Below are 23,856 nucleotides of genomic sequence, written 5' to 3' on the forward strand. Positions count from 1 at the left end.
GGACAACTCGATGGAAACGGTGAGTGTCTCAGCTTGACTGTAGCGACGAACGCCTCCTAAGTTGTGATCTCTTGAGGACTTTCAATCTGAAATGTGTTATTTTAAATATTAGATAGTGCGGATACATTACATATGATAAAATTATAAAATATTCTACACATCACCGTCAACCATAGTTTGCAAAATGTCATTAGATTGTAATCCGGAACCTACAATTCAGTTTCCAAGTTCAGTTAAGATATTTTATATTGGGAAATAACCATGGGTTCAAATATTCGCTCATTATTTTAATACCGATCATCAGGATAATATTACGTTCCGTTTTCATTTCAGCTATGTCGGTGTAACCAATGAAGTGAACAAGGTGAAATAAGATCTAGAGATTTTATAAACATAAGATTTTTCAAATAGAGTGAACAGAAAATTATCTAATCCATTTTGGCTTAATACAGACGGCATTTCATTAGGTTCCTCTCCTGATCAGTGGAAGAGTATCGGCATCTGGATCATGAGGTCGTGTGCTCAAACTCGGAAGAGGTAGTCGGATTTTTGAAGCGTGCAAAATCTCCTTTCGACACTCCATGTCGTACGATGTTGGCATGTCTCTGGTGACGGATTTAGTGTTTACCTGATAAACTAAATTTTTTAAAATCACACGTAGATTTCCCAATAGACATCTGTTTTTCTGACATCTTATTGAGTAAATTAGAACATCGAATTTGACGCGCAGTCAACTTAAATGACGTCAAGTAAAAATGCTTGCACATAGTAGCTGAGATCATACGATTGCTACCTTTTTATTAATTTATTTATTCAACCGTTATTTAAACTCAAATGACATAGTCTAATGCAAAAAACTGGAGCATGGCTGAAGTGTATGAACTGAAATGTAATATTCATAATTGCATATACAAGGTGATTAGAAACTGGATCAAACAAATATATTTGTGGAAACATTTAAGTATAATTTATGTTAATTATGTTGGTGCCATAAAAATGTGACTGGTGGATCAAGTAGTTTCTCAACACTGTCGCACACGGCTCCAACAACTGATGTAATCGTGTCATAGGTTGCACCAGTCTCCTCTGATGCTACTTGCTCCATATCGGCTCGACCAGTTGTGGTCAGGAACTAATTTCAGCCGGACGCAGACCATGTTCTCCTCCCAAGGTAAATTAAATTCTTCCTTTTACAGTAGTTCAGAAATATCTAACTAGAATCCTGTTTTTTGACGAAGAATGACAAGGGGACAAATCTAAGTTGTATTTGCTTTTCTATTACCCTCAGGAAAAAATAGCATGTTGAAAATGATTTCTGACACCTATTAAGTGCCTGGTGTAGGGTTGTTTACTTTATGTGTTAATGCAAGAGAAGAGAAAGTAAAGTGGAATGCAATAGGGAATATAAAATATGACTTAATTATCTGGAGAACTACATTCATCCGTCTTTTCTGTTTGGTAAGTTTTGGTTTACTTTCCTCTAGAATATAAACCTTAGAACTCAAATACCGTAATACTAAACAGCATATTATATTAAAATTCCTAATTCCTAATGGAGAAATATATATATATATAATTCGGAGGTAGAATTGTATTATTATTATTATTATTATTATTATTATTATTATTATTATTATTATTATTATTATTATTATTATTATTATTATTATTATTTCCTTATTGGAAAGAGTAATTTCAGTCACTGTATCTCATTTCCATCGTAAGGTAATGAGTGACTGTAGGTAAATTTATATGAATCCTGACAATGGTAAAAATCACTACAGCAGCAGAAACATTTTTGTTATTAAGTTTTGTGTATGAAGTAACATTAGTATAATCATATACTAAATTATGACTGAGTATATATGGAGGTAAATAGTTTTTAAACCTATATGAACTAGGAAAATAAAGACATACTTCTTACGTTTGCTTTTGCTGGCAAGATGTAGTGTTTACAGTGCACTATGTCTTCTGGTATGGGCTAGAATAAATTTGTTACTTTTATTGACCTGTCTCAGTCTTATCCTTGGCTTTGACAATATGAAAGTGGCTGCGGTATGAGTGATGCTAGTAATACCATTGCTTATGCAGCCAGTCCCTGTTATAAATGGTGTGAAGATGTCGCTCATAGGGTCAGTTGATGCACGCATTTCAGTGGGCTTGGTAGACTGATATGCAGTAGCAACTTCTGGCCCAGTGAGGAAAGCAACGGCAAACTACCTCACTCCTCATTTCCCTAGTACGCCTCTTCAGTGACACCTAGGCAATCTATGACAGCTAATGGTGGACCTGTTGAGGACCCAACCAGCCTTCGGGCTGAATACCAAACATACAACATACATACTTCTTACGTAAGATGTCTGCATTTAAGGACATATGTTAGAGACATTGGAATTCTATTAGATATCCGTGTTTCCGTGTGGTATATATTGAATGAATCGCAAGTTTACGAAATAATCAATGTATGACACATGGTCAAGGCGTTTATTTCTGTTAAATCGAATACTGAATATCTATATGATTACGGATCACTGCATTTATTTTTTATGTGAACATATGGGAGTCAATTAACATATACTCGCAGGTGCACGGTGTAGTTTCTCTTCTTTCTTTTTCAGAAGAAATAAACATAAATTACTTGCTATTATATGGTTCGTTTTATAGCTCTTCTCTCTGAAGTAAGTTATTTATGCATGAGACGGTCATTTCTTTTAGTTATGTGAAACTCTCACTTAGGCCTGGTTTAGAGCTCTGGAAAGGGGTGTACAAAGCCTCGGGTAATATAATTGAGAAGGTATGTAGGTTGAGTAGGTTGATTCGAAGCTGCTTGAACTGTCGTTTTTGTAAACATCGCCGCCCCCTTCCACTTTTGGTTTCCAGCAACAATAGAGGATTTAAGATGAAAAAACTGTTTTATTTTAATAACCTGACAAAAAATTGCCCCTTTAATACTATTAGCCTACATTACTGAAATAAACATTTTCATTAGAACGATTATCCTCACCTCATTGTTAATTGGGTCTTTAGGAGGACTTAACCAAAGCTCCTTACGAAAATTAATAGCTTATTTTTCTATTAATCACATCGGTTGGATAATTGCCGCCATAGTAGTAGGAGAAAATCTGTGAGAATTATATTTCACTGTTTATGCATTCCTCACCTTGTCTATCATTTTAATATTTAATGTACATCACATTTACCATATTAATCAAAACTTCCTAACAATAACAAATAACCAAATTACAAAATCTTGTTTATTCCTCCTTCTACTTTCTCTCGGTGGGTTACCACCCTTTCTGGGGTTCTTACCTAAATGATTGATTATTCAAAGCTTAACTGATTTAAATTATCAATTCATCGTAACCATTATGTCCAGTGTCTATCGTCACGACTGTCACTTCACAGACTGCCAGTTCTGCTTTGTTTAGGAACGTGGAGCATTTTATGGATAATTAAAATGAATTGCCCTTTATTTCGTTCCAGATATTCCCAGCCTTGCCCTGACACAGGGTTTCGTCCTAGACTACACGTTCCTATTCAATAGTTGTTCTATTTCGACCCCTCTATTGACTTCTTCAGGTTCTACACAACCGTTTGAATCACCCTGTATATCCCTAGCTCGTGTTTTCTTGTACGTTGGCCGCTGTTAGTGGTACTTCCCACCTGATGCTCTAGGTTCTATCCCCAACTCTACTATGAATTTAAAAATCATTTGAGGGGTGCCAAATGGGATGAACTAAGACTTACGTACCAGGAGTGGGTAGAAAAGTGGATTAGCACTTAACGTTCAGTCACCTTACAAATAGTTTCAGAAATTAGCTCTAGGCTCTGTATCTATCGTACCGTCCTAACAGAGTTAATTAAAAATACACCCATTAATACCGGCACCACATCGACAAAGCTTTTTAGCCAAATCTCGGCGCACAGTAAGTACATAAGATTACTGGGCGGCCGTGCGGTTAGGGGCGCACAGCTGTGAGAGCTTGCATCCGGGAGATAGTTGGTTCGAACCCCACTATCGCCACCCCTGAAGATATTTTTTCCGCGGTTTCCCATATTCACTACAGGCAAATGCTGGGAATGTACCTTAACTAAGGCCACGGCCGCATCTTTCCAATTCCTAGGTCTTTGCTATCCAATCGTCGCCGTACGACCTATCTGTGTCTTTACGTCGTAAAGCAAATCGCAAAAAGAGTAGTTCATGAGGATGATGATCAAGACGTCCTTAGCTCATTGCAACACAATTCTAGTACCAGTATTTCTGTTAGCTAACGTCGATGAATCACAAATAGATTTCCGACAACTTTATAAGAAGAAATTGCTGGGATTGGGAAGGAAGTGACCGTGTGTTTAATTTAGGCATAGATCCAACATTGGCCTTGAGTATCAACGGGAAACCATAGAAAACCATTCTGAAGTCCCGCGACAGTGAGACTCACCTTATATACTGTATTGACAAATGCAAGCTTACTGGAACACGATCAGTACCACATAGTCATTTGTTCTTTTTTAACGAGGAGTTCTGGTTTCATGGTTTATACGTGGTTAATTACAAGGTAAAATGTGATACTGATATTCAGTTACAAAACGTGTGACTACGCAATATAGCCTACTGTAGATGGAAGAGCAGAAGATAACTTCAAAAACTAATTCGATTAGACTCCTTCATAATAACACACTGATGAAAATGGATAAATAAAGTGCATCTGATATGAATGTTACAGCTCTGGGGATGCATGCCATAGAGGTACTGGTTGGAAAGTAAAGAGTTTCGGAATTCGTAAAGTTCACACGAAGTGGGATTGGAGTTGTTAACTTTAGCCACAGGAATAATTACCTAGTACTCATTTTTTATGTAAGTTGATTATACACGAGAACCATTAGGATTTACAGAGTACATGCTCACTTTGTACTAGAAAACAACGCACTCGTTCCTCCAACTGAACAAAGGACATCTTCGCCACCTCGAATATTCAGTCCTATACAGTAATAACCTTTAATAATATTATTTGTTTTACGACCCACTAACTACTTTTACGGTTTTTCGGAGACGCCGAGGTGTCGGAATTTAGTCTCGCAGGAGTACTTTTACGTGTCAGTAAATCTACCGATACGAGGCTGACGTATTTGAGCACCTTCAAATACCACCGGACTGAGCTAGGATCGAACCTACCAAGTAGGGGTCAGAAGGCCAGCACCTCAACCATCTGAGCCACTTAGTCCGGCGGGTTCACCTTAAGAATAAAACAAGAAAAATGTATACAACCGATCATTTCAACTAAAATATGTAATAAGAATATTGGCCCAAAATACTGCTGTTAAATGTGCGAGTTTTAAGTAAAACTAGCTGTATACTCACACTTGCTACAAGTAGAAGTACAAATTAATGTGTTTGGATTAAATGATTATTACTATGCGCATATAGCAAGAGATGCATATTCAATTTAAGCCTATCGCTATCAGATGTTTTAAACTTAGGAACTGTTCTGGTAACTATAAAATATTATATTACATTTATATTATATATCATATTAATACAAACTTATTTATTTACACAGCCAGGGTGAGTAGCTCAGGTGATAGAGCGCTGGCCTACTGAACTGAAGTTGGCGGGTTCGATCCCAGCTCAGTGATATTTGAAGTTGCTCAAACACGCCATTCTCGTGTGGGTAGATTTATCTGCACGTAAAAGAACTGCGGGACTAAATTCCGACACTTCGGCGTCCCTGAAAACCGTAATAGCCATCACTGGGATGTAAAACTAATAACATTATTTATTTATTTAGTTATTTATTTATTTATTTATTTATTTGTTTGTTTGTTTGTTTATTTGTTTGTTTGTTTGTTTGTTTGTTTGTTTGTTTGTTTGTTTGTTTACACTTTACACTGTCCTCCACCACACAAATACGTAATAACTCAAGACATACTTCCTGATAGGGTTGGTGCCAATAGCATTCTGGCGTAAAACTTGGCCAAGTCCAGATGTGAGACATCACACTCGTGACCCCAAAAGTTGTGGTAAAAACAATGGATGAAGACTGCTATATGATTAAATCAAGACTTACCGGGCGAGTTGGCCGTGCGGTTAGAGGCGCGCGGCTGTGAGCTTGCATTCGGGAGATAGTGGGTTCGAATCCCACTGTCGGTAGCCTTGAAAATGGTTTTCCGTGGTTTCCCATTTTCACACCAGGCAAATGCTGGGGCTGTGCCTTAATTAAAGCCACGGCCGCTTCTTTCCAACTCCTAAGCCCCTCCTTTTCGTCGCCATAAGACCTATCTGTGTTGTTGCGACGTAAAGCCACTAGCAAAAAATTAATAAATAGAAACAAGGCTTACTAAGATAGGAATTTGTAAATGGACCTTCAGAACACATTACCTTTGAGTATCGAAAACTGTGTCTAGCTGAAAATACTCTCTCTCCCCCCCCCCCCCCCCGATCTCGAATTCAGATGACCAATGTATAGATTGACGTGTTATCTACAAACGTTTTTAGTTACATGTTCGTGCAGACCATGAGGTGGAGTGAGCTATTGTATATCCTACATCCTGTGTGATGTATGTTCAATCAACAGCCATGAAAACGAGCAAGTGGTTGTATCGTTTGGGTCACGTTCGGGAGATAGTGTGTTCGAACCCTACTCTCGGCATCCCTGGAGATGGTTTTCCGTGGTTTCCCATTTCACACCCGGCAAATGCTGGGGCTGTACCTTAATTAAGGCCACGGTCGCTTCCTTCCCACCCACTCCTAGCCTTTTACTATCCCATCATTACCATAAGACCTGTCTGTGTCGGCGAGACGTTAAGCAAATTGTAAACAGTCATGAACCGCCTGCGAATGCGTGTTACTGTCGACACAAAGCACGTATGTCTTTAGGGTTGTTAGTTCCAAGAGGCGACACAGACTAACAAGCAAGATAGTATGTGCTGCGGGTCAGCATTTGTACTTTAGCAGGCGGTTCGCCGCATCAAGACGTGTTAGACTTTGTGATATCCGAAAATTAAGGATTGTGTTACGTATGTTACTGAGAGGTACCTGATATTTTAGCCATTCCCGTGCTGTAAAGGTTGCGTACCTTATCCATAGAACTGGGGTTCGATTCCACGCTCTTCGAAGGATTTTTTCGCTGATCGGATTTTACTTAGCCTCCTGATCTGTCTGATATTAGAGGTAGCAGACTCGGTTATGAATGCCAAGCAATACGTTCGTTCGTAATGTTTTCCCTCCAGGGTCGGTTTTTCTCTCGGACTCAGCGAGGGATCCCACCTCTACCGCCTCAAAGGACAGTGTCCTGGAGCTTCAGACTATGGGTCTGGGGATACAACTGGGGAGGATGACCAGTACCTCGCCCAGGCGGCCTCATCTGCTATGTTGAACAGGGGCCTTGTGGGGGGACGGGAAGTTTGGAAAGGATAGGCAAGGAAGAGGGAAGGAAGCGGCCGTGGCCTTAAGTTAGGTACCATCCCGGCATTTGCCTGGAGGAGAAGTGGGAAACCACGGAAAACCACTTCCAGGATAGCTGAGGAGGCAATCGAACTCCCCTCTACTCAGTTGACCACCCGAGGCTGAGTGGACCCCGTTCCAGCCCTCGTACCACTTTTCAAATTTCGTGGCAGAGCCGGGAATCGAACCCGGGCCTCTGGGGGTGGCAGCTAATCACACAAACCACTACACCACAGAGGCGGACCGCCAAGCAATACGGCCGAGAATATCACCATCCCGAGCACGTAGCATTCCAGCATCTGCAGCTCATCTGGCTTGGCAGTGTGCTTAGAAGGCTAAGAGCCTCAATTGACTAGTTTCACAGTGTATTGGACACGTGTGGCAGGGATTACATACTATAGGTGTCGTTGTGAACGGTGACAGTATTTTAGTAAAACTTCAGTTTCAGCTCTGTGACAACATACCAAAATAGCCACCACGTATGCAATATACTTCTCCCATGAGATACAAATTCATACATGCTTGTTCCGTCGAAGGACGATTCTCCAGAGGTATGAAGTCCTGGACGACGTTCATACAGCTGCATTGTTAAACCGTTTTCTCGACAACAACACCAGCAACTAAAAAGATTCAGATGTTTAAATAAGTGGTAGTCGGTTAGTGAAAGGTCTGAGTATGGAAGATGGAAAAGAGTCTCATAGTGTGAGTTCTGTAGTGTTTTGACTATAGTTTTTAAAAGTCCGACCCTGCGGTGTAGGGCACAACGCGTCCGCCTGTCACCCGGCGGCCCCGGGTTCGATTCCCGGCCGGGTCAGGGTTTTTTGATTGTAATGATTAATATGTGCGTTTGTGACGTCCTTAATCTTCCTTTCCTCACACACAACGTTGTACACTACCGCCATTCCAATTACACGCAGGTTCATACAATATGGTTCCAGTAGGGCCAAAAAGATCCACATGGGTCGACGCCCCGAACAAATAGCATTAAAAATTGTTCTTAAAAGATATTTTCTCTGAGCACTGTGTCGCTCGACCTGTGAAGTAGTACTTCACAAAATTAACAGTTTCACCGTATTTTTAATAAAAGAATAGTTAATAATACCCAGTACACACCATCAAATATGGGATTTCTTCCTAATCTACGTGGTATAGACGAACTCCGTTAATTCTGAGCGGCATGTATTCGATTCCTCGATAGGAAGTCGAAAAATTCATAACGGAGTCCTCCATTCCAGAGGGGCATATGGCTCCGTTTTTCACTAAATAAATATAACCAAACTTGATTTGAAAATGTTCCACGAGGAGTTATTATGGCCACATTTGCGGGTATAAATCGCGTACTGCCTTTAGTTGACTCCGGAGCATCACACAAAGCTAATGATCTTTACAACAAAACCCCCAGAAAGTTCAGAGTTCCATGAGAAGATTATTCCTAAAAATGGTACAGGACTGGTGCAACCAGTAGAAATCATTTGAAAACACTTGGGATCCTTCCTTGTCAAATGGAAGAATGCTGACCTGCTTAATCCAAGCTGAAGGTTTCGATCCTGACTCAATCCAGTCGTATCTGAAGGTATTGAAATACATCAGCCTCGTAAGTTTACTGACATGTAAAAGGACTCTTGCAGGAAAAAGTTCCAGGACCTTGGCGTCACAGAAAAAGTAGTCAGTGAGACGTAAATACAATGACATAATAATAATAATAATAATAATAATAATAATAATAATAATAATAATTATTATTATTATTATTATCATCATCATTATTATCGCATGTCCCAAACGGGTTTAGTATTGCTTGTGCCAGACTCTATTTTTCATATTTCTCTTCAAACCCCTATCGGATAACATTTTCTTCTTTCTGACATCCATATTGGACTATTAACTCCTTCACTTTAACCCGCTTTTGTGTATCATTCTTACCCAATACCCTCAATATCTGATCTTTCCCTAGCAGGATAATATACCGATTCTTTCGTGTGTCTTAAAAAATCTCAAGTAACTGAAGAGACGTTAAAGAACTAAGAGTATATTTTAAATCAAGCCTGATGGTCATGATCTTGGAAAGGAATACGTTAGAGTGGATGAAAGATACAGATTCTGGATGAATGAATCACGAAGTCATCTCAGTCAAAGAACCGTCGCCGTCTTGACTGAACTATTACTGTGTTATAGAGGACGCTAACGGGCTTCTTATCTATAAATGTATAGAGAAAACATCAGATTCTATTAAGCCCACGCGCACATTGGGACGCAGGCGAAATAGCTAACGCAGTGAAGCGCAGAGCAGATTTTTTAAATCCACGCAATTCATTACATCATCGCACATGGAGAGGCAGGTCAGGGAGAAGGAGGACAGAGCAGGACAGAACATTTCTGCACCTACTTCCGCCTACCCCTCACATTGTTCGGAACAGAGTTTCCTGCTCACGAGTCATGTAGTTTGTTGAGAAGGAGGAGAAAATAACCACAATCGTTCGGTCTCACTGCGTTTTATTCTATGTGAACCATATGGACTACAAAGCAATTTTTAATTTTAATGTTCCGTAATATAGGTGCAGTATATATGTACGTACGTACGGTATATACGTATGCATATGTATCGCGAGACAATAGCTGAAAATAATTTAATTAAAATCGGTATGTAAAATTCTGGGAATAAGGCACTACAGTCTAGGCCAGGGCTGTCCAACGTTCGTTTCTACGCGAGCACATTCACATGATAACTAAGGGTATGCGGGCGCCAGGTACGATTCCACTAATTCGACTACTGTTATCGGTACTACAACGACTATATAATAATAATAATAATAATAATAATAATAATAATAATAATAATAATAATAATAATAATAATAATAAATCTAGAATTAAAAATTATATGAAAATATATTTACTTGCATAATTAATGTGAAATCTGGCACTGCATGCTCGCTGCAAGTTGAGGAAAGTCTGGTGTGTAACTGGAACAGGCTGCTCTTAACGCGTCATCCAGGTGAGAGTCTGTCAGGCAAGATCGGTATTTGTTTTTTATTATGTTCATAGTCGAAAACGCGACTTCACAAAGATGGGTTGAACCAAAACAAGATTGCATCTTCAGAGCAACACTGCGGGTAATGGGATATTTTTTACCGTCCACCAGAGTCCAGAAATTGCCACATGTTGCGTAGGAGGATTTCAAAGAAAGGTCTGACTGAAGGCTTAAAATTTCCATTTCTAATTCTTCAGGATTATAATTTTCGAATATTTAACACACCCTCCCTCCAAGCTCACAAACGTCAACAGAAGCGAATGGATTATTGACAAACATGATCACTGGTTCAAGCATTGAAAACTGGCTCAATCTGCTACCAAATTCGGACCCAAGAGTTTCAAGATGTTTAGCAAGAGATGAAAAATCACGCTTGCCGCCATTTACTGTATCTGCCATAGATTTCAAATTTGGAAAATGTGGATGGGAATTTCTATTTAAATGGACAATTCATACCTTAAGTTTCTTTTCATATGCATTGACAATACTTATCATACCTGAAATATTATGATCCGTTCCTTGCAATTCGAGATTTAACTCATTTAATTGTGAGGTGATGTCTGCCAAGAATGCTAATTCGATTAGCCAAGATATATCATCAAATTCGTGATAATGTTTCTCAGGAGATGATTTCATAAAGTCTCGCGTCTCATCCAGCAGGCAGCAAAACCGTTCGAGTGTTTTCCCCCTACTAAGCCACCTTACGTCTGCATGAAGGATGACGTCACCATACTCCGAATCTGACATACTTAAAATATTTCTGAACAATCGATGACGAGTAGATGACGATCTTATATAATTCACGACATGAGTTAACATTTTCATGACATGATCGAACTTTAAAACCTTTGCGCATAAAGCTTCTTAGTGAATAATACAATGATAAGAAAGGAATTTTGGAAATGATTCATCCTTAGCGCAAAGAGAAAGAAATCCATTATTTCTACCAGTCATAGACGGTGTCCCATCTGTTGTTATAGCGACAAGCTTTGACAGTGGTAAGTTACTATCTTTGGTGAATTTAACGAAAGCATAAAATATGTCTTCTCCCCTAGTACGTCCATGAAGTGGCAATAGCTTGACAAATTCTTCCTTTACTGTAAAATCATTAAAACCATTCTAGCAAATACACACAACTCAGCAGTGTCAGACAAATCAGCACTTTCATCAAACTGGAGTGAAAAATGTTCACACGATTTCAAATCCTGATGTAATTGAGATTCCATATTATTAGAAATCTGTTCAACCCGCCTAGCAACAGTTTGGTGTGACAAATGAAGTCCTTTGATTAAAGAATTCAGATTTATCTTTGTGAGATTCGAACAGAGATTCAGCGGCATTTAGCATAGCTTCTTTCACTACTTCCCCATCACTGAAAGCTTTTTCTCCTTTTAGCTAGAACGTAACAAACTTTATAAGAAGCTATTGTCACGTTACGCGTTTGCTGAACTGGCTTCTTAAACGCACATTGTTACAATGCTAATTTAGATTTTAGGTCTTTCACTTCCCATTCACTGTTAAAGTTATAATTTCTTTGCCTTTTAGCAATGTTAAGAAGAGTTATGTTTAATGAAATGTAACTGATTATGAACTGAATAATGTAAAGTTTAAATAGTAATGAAGAAAAGCACACGAAACATGTTGAATGTACAACTTATCACAACACAAGGCACTCAAAACGTATTCCATAAGCCCTGTTTAATCTCACAAGTAATACTGAATGTTCGCCTGAAAGCTAGGAACTAGGAACATTCCAATTGCAAGACTTTCATAAATCGTTTGTTCATTGTTTACGGCACAGCTTTGTTGGGATTAAAGTTACTTTGTGAGCAAACTGGGTGTCCCATTGTCGTCCTGGTGAAACTCTGTCATGGTAGGTAGTTTATGGCATTGCATTCAAGTGAATCATAAGGAAGCGGTTCTGCTTGGCAGAATAAATATGCGGCTATATTTGGCTCCGTGAGTAGAGAGGGCCTTATACCTGGCGCTAGCCTCCCACAGTGAGAGTTTTGTGGAGGATTTCCCTTTGTCGCAACTACTTACATGTCGAAAAGCTCTCTTTCTGAACCTTTCTTCTATCTCTTCATTAATTGCGGACACGAGTCAGTTAGGCCTAGATCACATTTATGGCTTACTCAAAGCTCTTTGTGAATTTGGAGGTACGGATATAACAAATTTCCTGATTTTGAGGACCGTATTTTTAAGACAAAAGTAAGAATATTTATTGAAATGCAAAAGTATTGTTTTCACATATTAAGTAAAATTTTATTTGGAAATTAATTGCGAAGGGCGCCATAAAAGGGCACCTCGGGCGCCGCGTTGGACAGGGCTGGTCTAGGCTATAAATAATTGTATTCACGCTGGGTACAATGGTAGTTTAGGGGAAGGCCTAAAATTTACTTCTCAAATATCTTTGTAACAATCGTTGCCCAAGTTCTCACAACATTGAGTGTTTCAAGTCAAGATCTAATGTAGATTATGGAGAACCTCATCGCCGACTCCGTGACCTTCATCCACTCTCACATTTATGTTACAAAATAAATAGGGAAAAAAATACCATATCATATATAAATGAAAATGCGTTCACAGCAGGTGTCAATGTTGGTTGATTTTTAGCATATTGTGTATTGTGGCAACTAGAGGAAAATCTGGTAGTACATTTGTAAATAAATGTTTTCTCTCTATCTGATCCTGTATGTATGTTTATTCCTCAGCCCGAAGGCTAGTTGGATCTGCAACAGCTCCGCCATCAGTTGTCATAAAAGGCCTAGGCATCACTGAAGAGGCGTACTAGGGAAATGAGGAGTGAGGTAGTTTCCCGTTGCTTTCCTCATCGAGCCAGAAGTTGCCGTTACATGTCAGTCTGAAAAGCCCACTGAAATGCATGCACCAACTGAACCTATGAGCAACATTTTCACACCATTCATAACAGGGACTGGCTGCATAAGGATTGGTATTACTTTTTTTTTTTTGCAAGTTGCTTTACGTCGCACCGACACAGATAGGTCTTATGGCGACGATGGGATAGGAAGGGGCTAGGAGTGGGAAGGAAGCAGCCATGGCATTAATTAAGGTACAGCCCCAGCATTTGCCTGGTGTGAAAATGACCACGGAAAACCATCTTCAGGGCTGCCGACATTGGGGTTCGAACCTACTATCTCCCGAATACTGGATACTGACCGCATTTAAGCGACTGCAGCTATCGAGCTCGGTGATTGGTATTACTAGCATCACTCATACCTCAGTCACTTTCATCTTGTCAAAGCCAAGGATAAGACAGAGACAGATCTATGAAAGTAACAATATTGCTCTAGCCTATACCAGAAGACATAGTGCAGCAAAGGCATATCTGATCCTATCAATGAATACTACTACGTAACAAAAGTTAATGAGAATACAGTTCTTGATCATTTACATTATGTTTTCTACTGTTTTACATGACTTGCCATGATAAGAGAGATGTGTATTATTGAATTTAGACTTTTGTTGCTTAGTCCAGGCGAACACCGAGCATCGCTATTGTTCAGTCTTGTAAACTGGATGGTGGTGGGTTTTGTCGAAATTGTCTTCAAATGAGAAACCGCGTAGTCAGCAGCACAAGGGAAATTGTGAAGATGCCTGTCAGAATGATTAAAAATCACGAACCGAGCTCGATAGCTGCAGTCGCTTAAGTGCGGCCAGTATCCAGTATTCGGGAGATAGTAGGTTCGAACCCCACTGTCGCCAGCCCTGAAAATGGTTTTCCGTGGTTTCCCATTTTCACACCAAGCAAATGCTGGGGCTGTACCTTAATTAAGGCCACGGCCGGTTCCTTCCCAGTCCTAGCCCTTTCCTGTCCCATCGTCGCCATAAGACCTATCTGTGTTGGTGCGACGTAAAACAACTAGCAAAAAAAAAATCACGAACGCTTAAAGAATAAAGAAAGAGGGAGCCATCACAGGAGCCCCTTTGCACTGGATGCCCCAATATCACAGAGTCTAAAGAAGACATGGTCTGCTTGACAATGTGCCCTCTGATGCACTTCGCAGTTTCGACAACCGCACGCTGTCCTGCTGGGCTCTTCCCAGCTCTGCGGCCAACTGCTTCTCAATGTGGGCCCGGCCCAACAGTAGTGCTTTAAAGTGCCGGAAGTCCCGATAACTGCCAGTACAATGGCTATCGGTCAGTGTAATAAAAAATGAAGTGGTTCTGTTGGCGCAGAGACACAATATAACTACCCTCACGAAGCAACTATCAGAAAGAGAGATTTTTCGGAAGTACTCTGGCCCAAATCTTCTGTAAACCAGTTACAATACATCCACCCATTCTTCGTGATGTTATTTCTTGATGGAGACAGTATTTTGTGCATCTGTCTCTTGACACAGGCGAGAGCAAAACGTAGCTTTCACCTACGCCAGTCTCATTTATGTCTGTGAAAGTACGGAAGCTGACAGAGCGAGTAGGCCGTGCGGTTAAGATCGCGTAGCTGTGAGCTTGCATTCAGGAGATGGTGAGTTTGAATGCCGCCGTTGTCAGCCCTGAAGATGGTTTTTATTTTTTTCCGTTTTTATGCTAGGCAAATGTTGGGACTTAATTATGGTCACGACCACTACCTTCCCAATCCTAGCCCTTTCCCGTCCTTGCGTCGCCGAAAACCTTCAATGTGTTAGTGGACGTTAAACCACTAGCAAAAAAGTAAAGTATGGAAACTGCATAGGTTATGAGTGGTGGTGAGAAATGTCGTTCAGAGCATGACTAGTGCGTCAATGTTATAGTAAATGCTCATCACAAGGCTGACTGTGCTAAAATAGCACTCTATGGCCCAGGGAGGAAAGCAATGGAAAAGTAGCTCACTCCTCATTACGCATTGTACGCCTCATTATAGCGCATAAATCGGTTGTTGCGGTTTCCCTATAACCGCATAACCTTTGGAGATTCTTTTTGAGGATTCAATCAGCCTCCGGAATTACAGACAGACACACCCCCCCCCCCATACTGACATTGAAGTAACACGATAACTCCTGAATAACGCAGCATGTACCTTGAATTTATTATGTCACTGGCACTTAAATGAACCACTAGACCCTTATCCTAATATAAAAGAATTAATTTAGAGATATTTAGACGTGTTTTCTGTATAACACCTTGTTTTTATGAAGACGTTAAACATTTTAAGTGAAACAATTTTACATTTGATGTATACTTTATTCTTCCCCATGGAATGAAGGAGGCGTCTTCGAGCTCCATCGGTTGGTCGAAGAATCTGACATTTAGTTTGATGTTTGAGTACATTGACAGGAGCGACCACGGATCCGGTGATAAATGTGAAGAAATATGCATGAAGTAGTCGCCTAGCTTAGCACGTGTCACTCTAATGTCTACTAATAATTTAATAGACCACTTAGTACTGTTCGAGCCAGATTATATGTTAAATTAGTCTCATATTTGAAGATTTTACGCTAGTCGCATTTTTCTACTTAACACGGCACACAAATAGCGAGAAAACATGAATCGGGAGGTTCCTCACTAAATATATAATTGAAAGAAGTTGACATGCTTTCCAAGAATGCATTTAAATTATATAATGACAATACAGTTTAAACATGCTTCTACAGTGAGAGAATCTTCTGCGGAAGAGTCCTGCGCAGACCCACATCCTATACTCTCTAAGAGAGATGTGTGGGTCATAAAGTCGATATTTAAAGGCATAATCGTTACACTGGTTACACTGCGCTCAAAGCGGTGTTCATTGTCCACTTTCAACGTGGAATTAAACTTTTTAAAACATGTAACTTGTAGAATTTGCCCACATTTTCGGGACAATATTTCCACTTACATCATTTATACTCAACTTTACACTAGTTTAATTGAAATGTAAGGAAGCCACTTATTCAGGATCGTAAAAGAGTGATATTTCCACTCCGTATGACGTGGAATCGATTCATATTTTGGTAATAAAAACGTGTAAAAACTAATTCTGGGGGGGGGGGGGTGCATAACTTATCACTGTGTGATTCAAATATCCAAGAAGAATATCAGGTGACAGTGCAATGGTGTCCGTGCGTAGAGCTAACTACTCGATCGCAAATAGTGTGCTGAGGTTTGCAATAGTGGAAGCCTTTAACTTGCATTTCTCTCTAGGTCTACGTGCGTTGTTGACATAGATGCTTTCTTTTTTTTCGTTTTAATATGAATCTAAATATTTCAATCCCCATGCATTTGTCCCAACTCACGCTGACTAAAAGAAGGATGATATGGTTTGAAATTCAGAAAATAAGACACTTCGTTAATATATGTTGAAAGATTTATTTTGTGTATATTGTGCAGATATAAATAGAAGCTGGCTTATATATAGTGGCAGACTGGGGGATATGGCCGCGTTCACCAGGCGTAGTGAGATCCAAGACCGGCGTAGGTGACATGAGCTACAGCGGGAGCAGCAGAGTAGGCGACGCCCAGGAGACCAGCGCGAGCAACAGCGGGGGCAGCGAGACCAGGAGCATAGGCACGGGCAGCCAAGGCTGGGGCAGCGTATCCGTAGGCGGGGGCGGCGTAGGCGCGTGCAGCTAGGGCGGGAGCGGCGTATCCGTAGGCAGGGGCAGCAACAGCGCCGTAGGCAAGCGCGTCGTTGCTGACTCGAACATCAGACTTGCTGACGCTGGAGAAGGGAGTGTTGATAGACTTGGAGTAGGTGGAGATCTGTCCCAGGTTACCGGGGGTCCTCAGGATATTGGACTGCTGGGCAGTGATGGCGGGGGTAGCGTAAGAATGGGCATAGGCAGGGGCGGCGTAGCCATAGGCAGGGGCAGCGTATCCTCCCAGGTAGCCGGCGTTGGCCACGGCCAGAACAGCTGCGAGAATGATGAGCTGTGAACAAACCATTAACACATCGTAGTGAAGAAAAAATAATTGATACATTGTGGTAGGATTTGTCATGTATTGGCAATATTCTAGGATTTTTTACACTGAATTTGTAACACGTAGTAGTCATTACATGTCTCTCTCTCTAGGGTTGGCAACAGAAGGGCATCGGTCCGTAAAACTGGGCCAAATCCACATCAAATATCTACCCAAGTACAGTGGGGAAAAGGCCATAAACAGGAAGGAGCAGCAGTACAAAGTAGATGATTCGATAAAGTCTCTCTTTCTGTGAGGCACTGAACTGTTACCTTCCATAGCCTCCCACCTATTAACGATATATAAAAAATTAACTATTAATGATATTGATTAGATTCATCACTGAAGAATTCTTAGCCTTTCTATATTCTTTCAAATAACTCTTGTTGACCTTCAACAATTAAATGATTTGATATTTGGTGAAACCTCATAATGGTGTAAAACATTCCATTCTAACCAAAGTCTTTCGATTTGAGACAATTTACATAGTACTTTTATATAAATCATCATCATCATCATCGTCATCATCATAAAGGTCATCATCAGAATCTACACGGTGTACTGCTTCTGACAGTCCTTCATAATTGAAGTGTAACGTCGCTCCGACACAGATAGGTCTTATGGCGACGACGATATAGGAAAGGCCTAGGAGTGGGAGGGCCGTGGCCTTAATTAAGGTATAGCCCCAGCATTCGCCTGGTGTGAAAATGGGAAACCATCTTCAGGGCTGCCGACTGTGGGGTTCGAACCCACTATTTCCCGGTCGCAACCTCACAGCAGCGCCTCTAACCGCACGCCCAATTCACCCGGTAAAGTATGGCTCTTTATCCAATTCTTGTTCCTTTCCAGACCTTCGCACCTTCTAAGACTACCTTTTCATTATCTAGTACCCTAATTCTTCAAAATGTTGGAATGTTTCCTCCTTCGTCGATCAACTTGTTATAATGTAGGTCCTATTATCTCGTTATTTTCTCCTTACAAACAGCGGTCACCTTCATCATCACCATATCGATGATATACGAAGAAATGATCTCGGACATCTCTGTAACATGCTAGTAAGCCTATTGATACAGATCCCTCGCATTTTACTGCTCTCGCAGCCTGAAAATAGAAGGCAATCTAAATTATCTGTGCAGTGAGGTGGGTCATGAAGTCCCGTACGGATCTGTAGAGTACGTATACAATTTTGCAGAGGACGATGTAGAATTGATAAACCATATATGCGTTACACTATACATATTAAGAAAACACACCACGTTGAAAAATATAAAGGTAACAAATTACTCTTCAAGAACCGATGACCTCCATGTTAGACCCCCCAAAAAACAACAATTAGCATCATCATTATAATCAGATAAAGTATATTTCTTTTTCCACTTGTAAAGTTTCTGTTCAGCTACTGGATGAGGTGTAATAATATCACGGGGTTTCGTTTGCAGTAGGTTTAAAAAGACGCTAACAATGCATCATGAATTCCATATCTTGGATGGATGTAATGCAATTTTTGGAAGAGGGTATTGTACTGGGGAAATTCTATATGAATTCGAGACTTAAATAAATAAATTTAGAAAGAATAAAGATATTTCTCAAATTGAGCGATAGTTTTCGAGAAAAGCATTAATGATAATAATATGGGTCCCATTAAAGAAGGAGATGGCTACAGAATCAGGCACAACAAGGAACTGTACAGTAAAATTGAGAGCATTACAACAGCTATGAAATGAAATGGCGTATGGCTTTTAGTGCCGGGAGTGTCCGAGGACATGTTCGGCTCGCCAGGTGCAGGTCTTTTGAGTTGACGACCTGAGCGTCGTGATGAGGATGAAATTATGATGAAGACAACACATACACCCAGCCCCGTGCCAGGTAAATTAAATAATGATGGTTAAAATTCCCGACCCTGCCGGGAATCGAACCCTGGACCGCTGTGACCAAAGGCCAGCACGATGATCATGGAGACGGACGAGGTAGTGGTAGTATACAATTTCTAATCTCTAGATCGAATGCCAAAAGCCTGGGTTCAATTACGAACATCTCTGTAGTGTTCATATGTAGTGAAGACATACGATGGTGTTGATGGTGATTCGTCCGTCGAATTGAAACGTTAAGCCTTGAGCAGACCAAGGTTTCACCCTCTCCCTATCAAATTATTAATCATCACACTTACAGATGCACAGGTCACGCATAGGCGTAAACTAAAATGACCTGCAGGCACTTCTTGAGGCCAGACGGCATCACATGACATCACTGAGGTTTATGACCTAATCTCCTCCTTGCTTCTACATGATGGTATTATTGAAATTCCCACCCGTCATTCGAACTTGGTACACACACTCTGGGAGTCGACTAACTGGATCACTGCACCTGTAGCTGCCTCTGTGGATCAGTGGTAGAGTGTCGGCCTCGGGATCCCAAGATGGTGGGTTCAAACCCGGCAGAGGTAGTCGGATTTTTGAAGGGCGGAAAAAAAGTCCATTCGACACTCCATTTCGTACGATGTCGGCATGTAAAAGATCTCTGGTGACACATTTGGTGTTTACCCAATAAAATTCATTAAATCTCAGCCATAGACGCCCAAGAGAGTTTCGGTTTACTCGGTCTGCCATCTAGTGGGCCTAGAGTAAAACGGAACGTCGAAATTGACGAGCAGACAGCCAGATGGCGTCAAATCAAAATGTCTGCACACGGTAGCTGAGGCCATACGATTATTATTATTATTATTATTATTATTATTATTATTATTATTATTATTATTATTATTATTACTGCACCTGTTCTAATTGCGTGAATTAGTATGTTGTTTTGGCTAGAGTGAACTTGATAAACGACGACTGGCCGAGAATTCACCTGAAGTAGGCTGACCTTATTGGCGCAGTCGTTTGGTCATAGTTCTTCTGTCTCCAATATAGTGGATTCGACTCCAAATGACGCCAATGGGCGTGGTGGCTGAATAGCATCGTAATTGGCTTCTCACCAAGACGACCACAGTTGGAAATCGAACCAATTTTTGAAATGAAGAAAAAGAGACATCCATTTGGTTCGATCTCCACATAAACCTGGAGGTCCCGTGGCTTATAAACACGTTATCAACAGTCTGTATAAATATTGTATCAGTGGCGGTATAGATGAAGGCTGAGAAGGCTGGCAGGAGAAAGTAGAAGTAATGCAAACCTCATACAGGGAACCCGTGTTTGTTAAAGTTAGATCAGTTTTACGTTGAGAAATGCACTTGATTGCGTTCCCTTTTAGAAGAAAAGTGAAACTTCTTGTGTTAAATTTAGTGTAATGATCTAATATACTAAAAAACTACAAAACTACATAAAACTACAATATTAATTTATGGACTGAAATTTTGGTATCATTTAACGATATTTCAGTGACATAGCTCTACTCCATTTGCTTTCATTATACTTCAGAATACAATTCTGATTCCTGGCGTCTGTTACGGCCCTTAGCATTCAGAACGGGCATAATTATAAAGAAAGAAAACTTAAACATTGTTGCTTGACTATTGATATCCTGATCATAGCCATGGGACTTCCAGTTTTATGTGGAATTCGAACTACAAGATTGTGACTTCGAAATTCCAAAAATCTCACTCTCTTATCACATCCCAGAAACGAAACAAATGGCATTAACTTAATACATAGACTTTCACGACAACTACATGACATAATGATACTTAATTTGTGAGTATTAGGTCACGTAATGTTTATAATGTGCTAACGCGTTTCAATCCTGCGACCAGGATCGTCTTCAGAGCAATAAAAAGTAATGTATTGGCAACTGTCACTCCATACTAACGATACTCAAGATAGAGAGACCCTGATAGAAATATAGTTCATTCCCGGGCCTTCAGAGTCAAGGAGAAAGATGTTGACGAATTAAATATGGAAGGTATCGATGATCTACTCAGTAGGCTATATAGCCGTCATCTTCGTTAAAATTATTCCAGTGTTTAGCAATTTTTATCGCCTGACGATATGAAATCGAAATTATAAACCATAGAAAAGTACTTTACCAAGTGAATTGGCTGCATGTACGTGCCGTTTAACGCTAAGATTGTAGAAGATGGTGAGTTCAACATCACTGAAGATGTTTTTCCTTAGTTTTGTCGAGACTTTAACTAAATTAAGCTCTGAGTGCTATCTTACCGTTTATAAACATTTCCCATTGCAAGTTGCCGCAAACCTATCCTTGCTAATGCGACTTTAATTCACCACCAAAGAAAAATAAGGACTTTATTTAAAGTTGACGATGGGATGCCTTTCGAGAGCAAGGCCACTCCCTATATCGGCTAGTGCTTCAATGTATGTATGTATGTATGTATGTATGTATGTATGTATGTATGTATGCTGATCGTGTACAGAAATGTCGTTATTACCATCTAGCTGTCTCCCATTCTCTTCTTAAGCTTATATGAGATATTTCGTCGTTGCGCCTGGAAAAGCCACTATGTGATAAATGATAATATTACAGCTTAGAACTCTGGCCAGAAAGGTTCTGTCATCTAAGATTCAGCATTGCCGGAGCTAAATCAACGAAGTTTCGTTCTAAGCGATACATGTGCTGCGGACTAGTATTTCTCCCCTTACTATATGTTATCGTGCACGTCACACCATTATCATCAATGGTCAGTCCAATCACGTCACGCCTCTCTCTGACATTTCGCTGCTGCTCCCACCTTAACGCGCCAGTTTCTCAGAATTTCTCAACTTTCTATTGTCCATTCTTACCTTGAAAGCCATTGTAATGTTGTAGATCACGTAGGTTCGTCTGATAATCAACCGGTACATTTCTCGTATATTTATACCAGTCCACAGAGGGTGGGTTACGCCAAGAGGTGGGAGATAATTTCTTCATTGCTATTGGTTGGCTAGCGAACACCGAATAACGAGCATTCAAAAAGGAATTCCCTTCTACTCCACGATGCAGAACTGGTTTCGAACCAGAGATAATGCTCTAACGTAATATTTAAAGACAATTGCTGATGGAATGTATTGGCAGTGTCAATGTCTTTCGTAAAGTTACCCACGAAAGTAGAATAATTACATTATCAGTATTATATTGTCCTGTTTCGTAGCCTTCATGAATATAGAGAGATTACTGTAGCTTTTGCTCTCGGTTTTGCACGCGTGGAAATTGTTGTTATGGTCACTTATCAAAGCGATGAACTCTGGAAAATGTATCAAAATGCGTTCAACATTATCCCCTTTTCTATGAACCAAGGGTACAATGTATATATCGTCGCTTAAGAAACAATGCCGCTTAACTGACCTCTTCCTATCCATAAATTTCCTAAGACTGGTCACGCTTTCCATCCTCATATGGATATGCAGTCCATGAGAACATTTTTTTTGTTGTGTTCATTTTCGTATGCTTGTGACTGGCTCCATGGGTAAATGGTTAGCGTGCTGGCCTTTGGTCATATGGGTCCCGGGTTCGATTCGCGGCAGGGTTGGGAATGTTAACCATCACTGGTTAATTTCACTGGGATGGGGCTGGGTGTATGTGTCATCTTCATCATCATTTTATCCTCATCACAACGCGTAGGTCGCCTACGGGTGTCAAATCAAAAGACCTGCACCTGGCGAGCCGAACATGTCCTCGGACACTCCCGGCACTAAAAGCCATACGCCATTTCTTTTCGTATGCCTGTGTATAAAGGAAAATGAATTATATAAAGAATACTGCAGGAGTGCGTAAATACATTATGCAAACATACATCCCTACAGGACGGAACGGAAAGGTTCATTTTCCTTTACACGCAGCCACAGGAAAATGAACAGAGCGAAAATATCTATATGTGCCTGGGGGGCACAGTATTCATTTCCCCCAAAACTGTTTGACATGCGGAGTTGAAATTTTAGTGTTTCTTCTCAGATTTTAAAGAATATGTGGTATTAAAACAACACATCCCTAAGGGATTTTGACTGGTAGAGGCGCGGGGGTGGCAGTTGGACCTGACGACAAAAATATACGTTTCTCTGAAACTGTTTGACTTACAAAAATTCACGTAATGATTGCTCCTATATGTCTTAGATTTCAAATCATAAGTGGCCTTAAAACAATAATTTCCTAAGAGGGTTTGACTTTAGGTTGAGCCCTGACGACATAATTATTAATTTCTCTCAATGCGCTTGGCATACGAGCTTAAAATTACACATGATGTTTCCTACAATATGTTTTAGATTTTAAATAAATAGCGGGATTTTGGACGTGAAAACTGGTGATAAAATTATTCATCCATCAAAGCCGTTTGACGTAGAAAGTTGTAATTTTACAAGAAGGTTTTTCTTTTATGTCGAATGCTTCAAATATGATATATAATTCAAAATATTTCACGTGTATAAAGATTGTGATCATGCAGAAGTGTTGAAGTTCTGAAACTAACAAAGACTTAACAACAGCCAGGATACTGGACCGAATTTCCGCCTTTTTTCGTCGTTACCAACAAAATCTATTTGTAAAACGAAGGTGTTTATCCGAAATAATCTTAAACTTAATA

The 23,856-nt window shown here is 40.2% G+C and overlaps 2 protein-coding genes across 3 annotated transcripts in view; one reads left to right on the plus strand and one right to left on the minus strand.

Annotated features, from left to right (window-relative positions):
* The first annotated feature begins 1,124 nt into the window (after positions 1-1,124).
* The window catches only part of LOC136870029 (cuticle protein 67), a 93,244-nt gene continuing 70,512 nt past the window's right edge, over positions 1,125-23,856 (plus strand). Inside the window, exon 1 of one of the 2 annotated variants that reach the window (XR_011018016.1) lies at positions 1,125-1,171. The gene's annotated coding sequence lies outside the window, so the exon portion shown is untranslated. The remainder of the gene's footprint in view (positions 1,172-23,856) is intronic. The other variant, XM_067144892.2, reaches the window with a different exon arrangement.
* LOC136869981 (cuticle protein 67-like) lies at positions 16,833-22,096 on the minus strand. Its single transcript, XM_067144889.2, has 2 exons — positions 22,085-22,096; positions 16,833-17,318 (listed from the first exon to the last, which is right to left on the minus strand). The coding sequence occupies exons 1-2, from the start codon at positions 22,094-22,096 to the stop codon at positions 16,833-16,835; spliced, it is 498 nt and encodes a 165-aa protein (XP_067000990.1).

The sequence above is a fragment of the Anabrus simplex genome, chromosome 1 (genome assembly GCF_040414725.1).
Source record: "Anabrus simplex isolate iqAnaSimp1 chromosome 1, ASM4041472v1, whole genome shotgun sequence".
NCBI classification, from domain to species: Eukaryota; Metazoa; Arthropoda; class Insecta; order Orthoptera; family Tettigoniidae; genus Anabrus; species Anabrus simplex.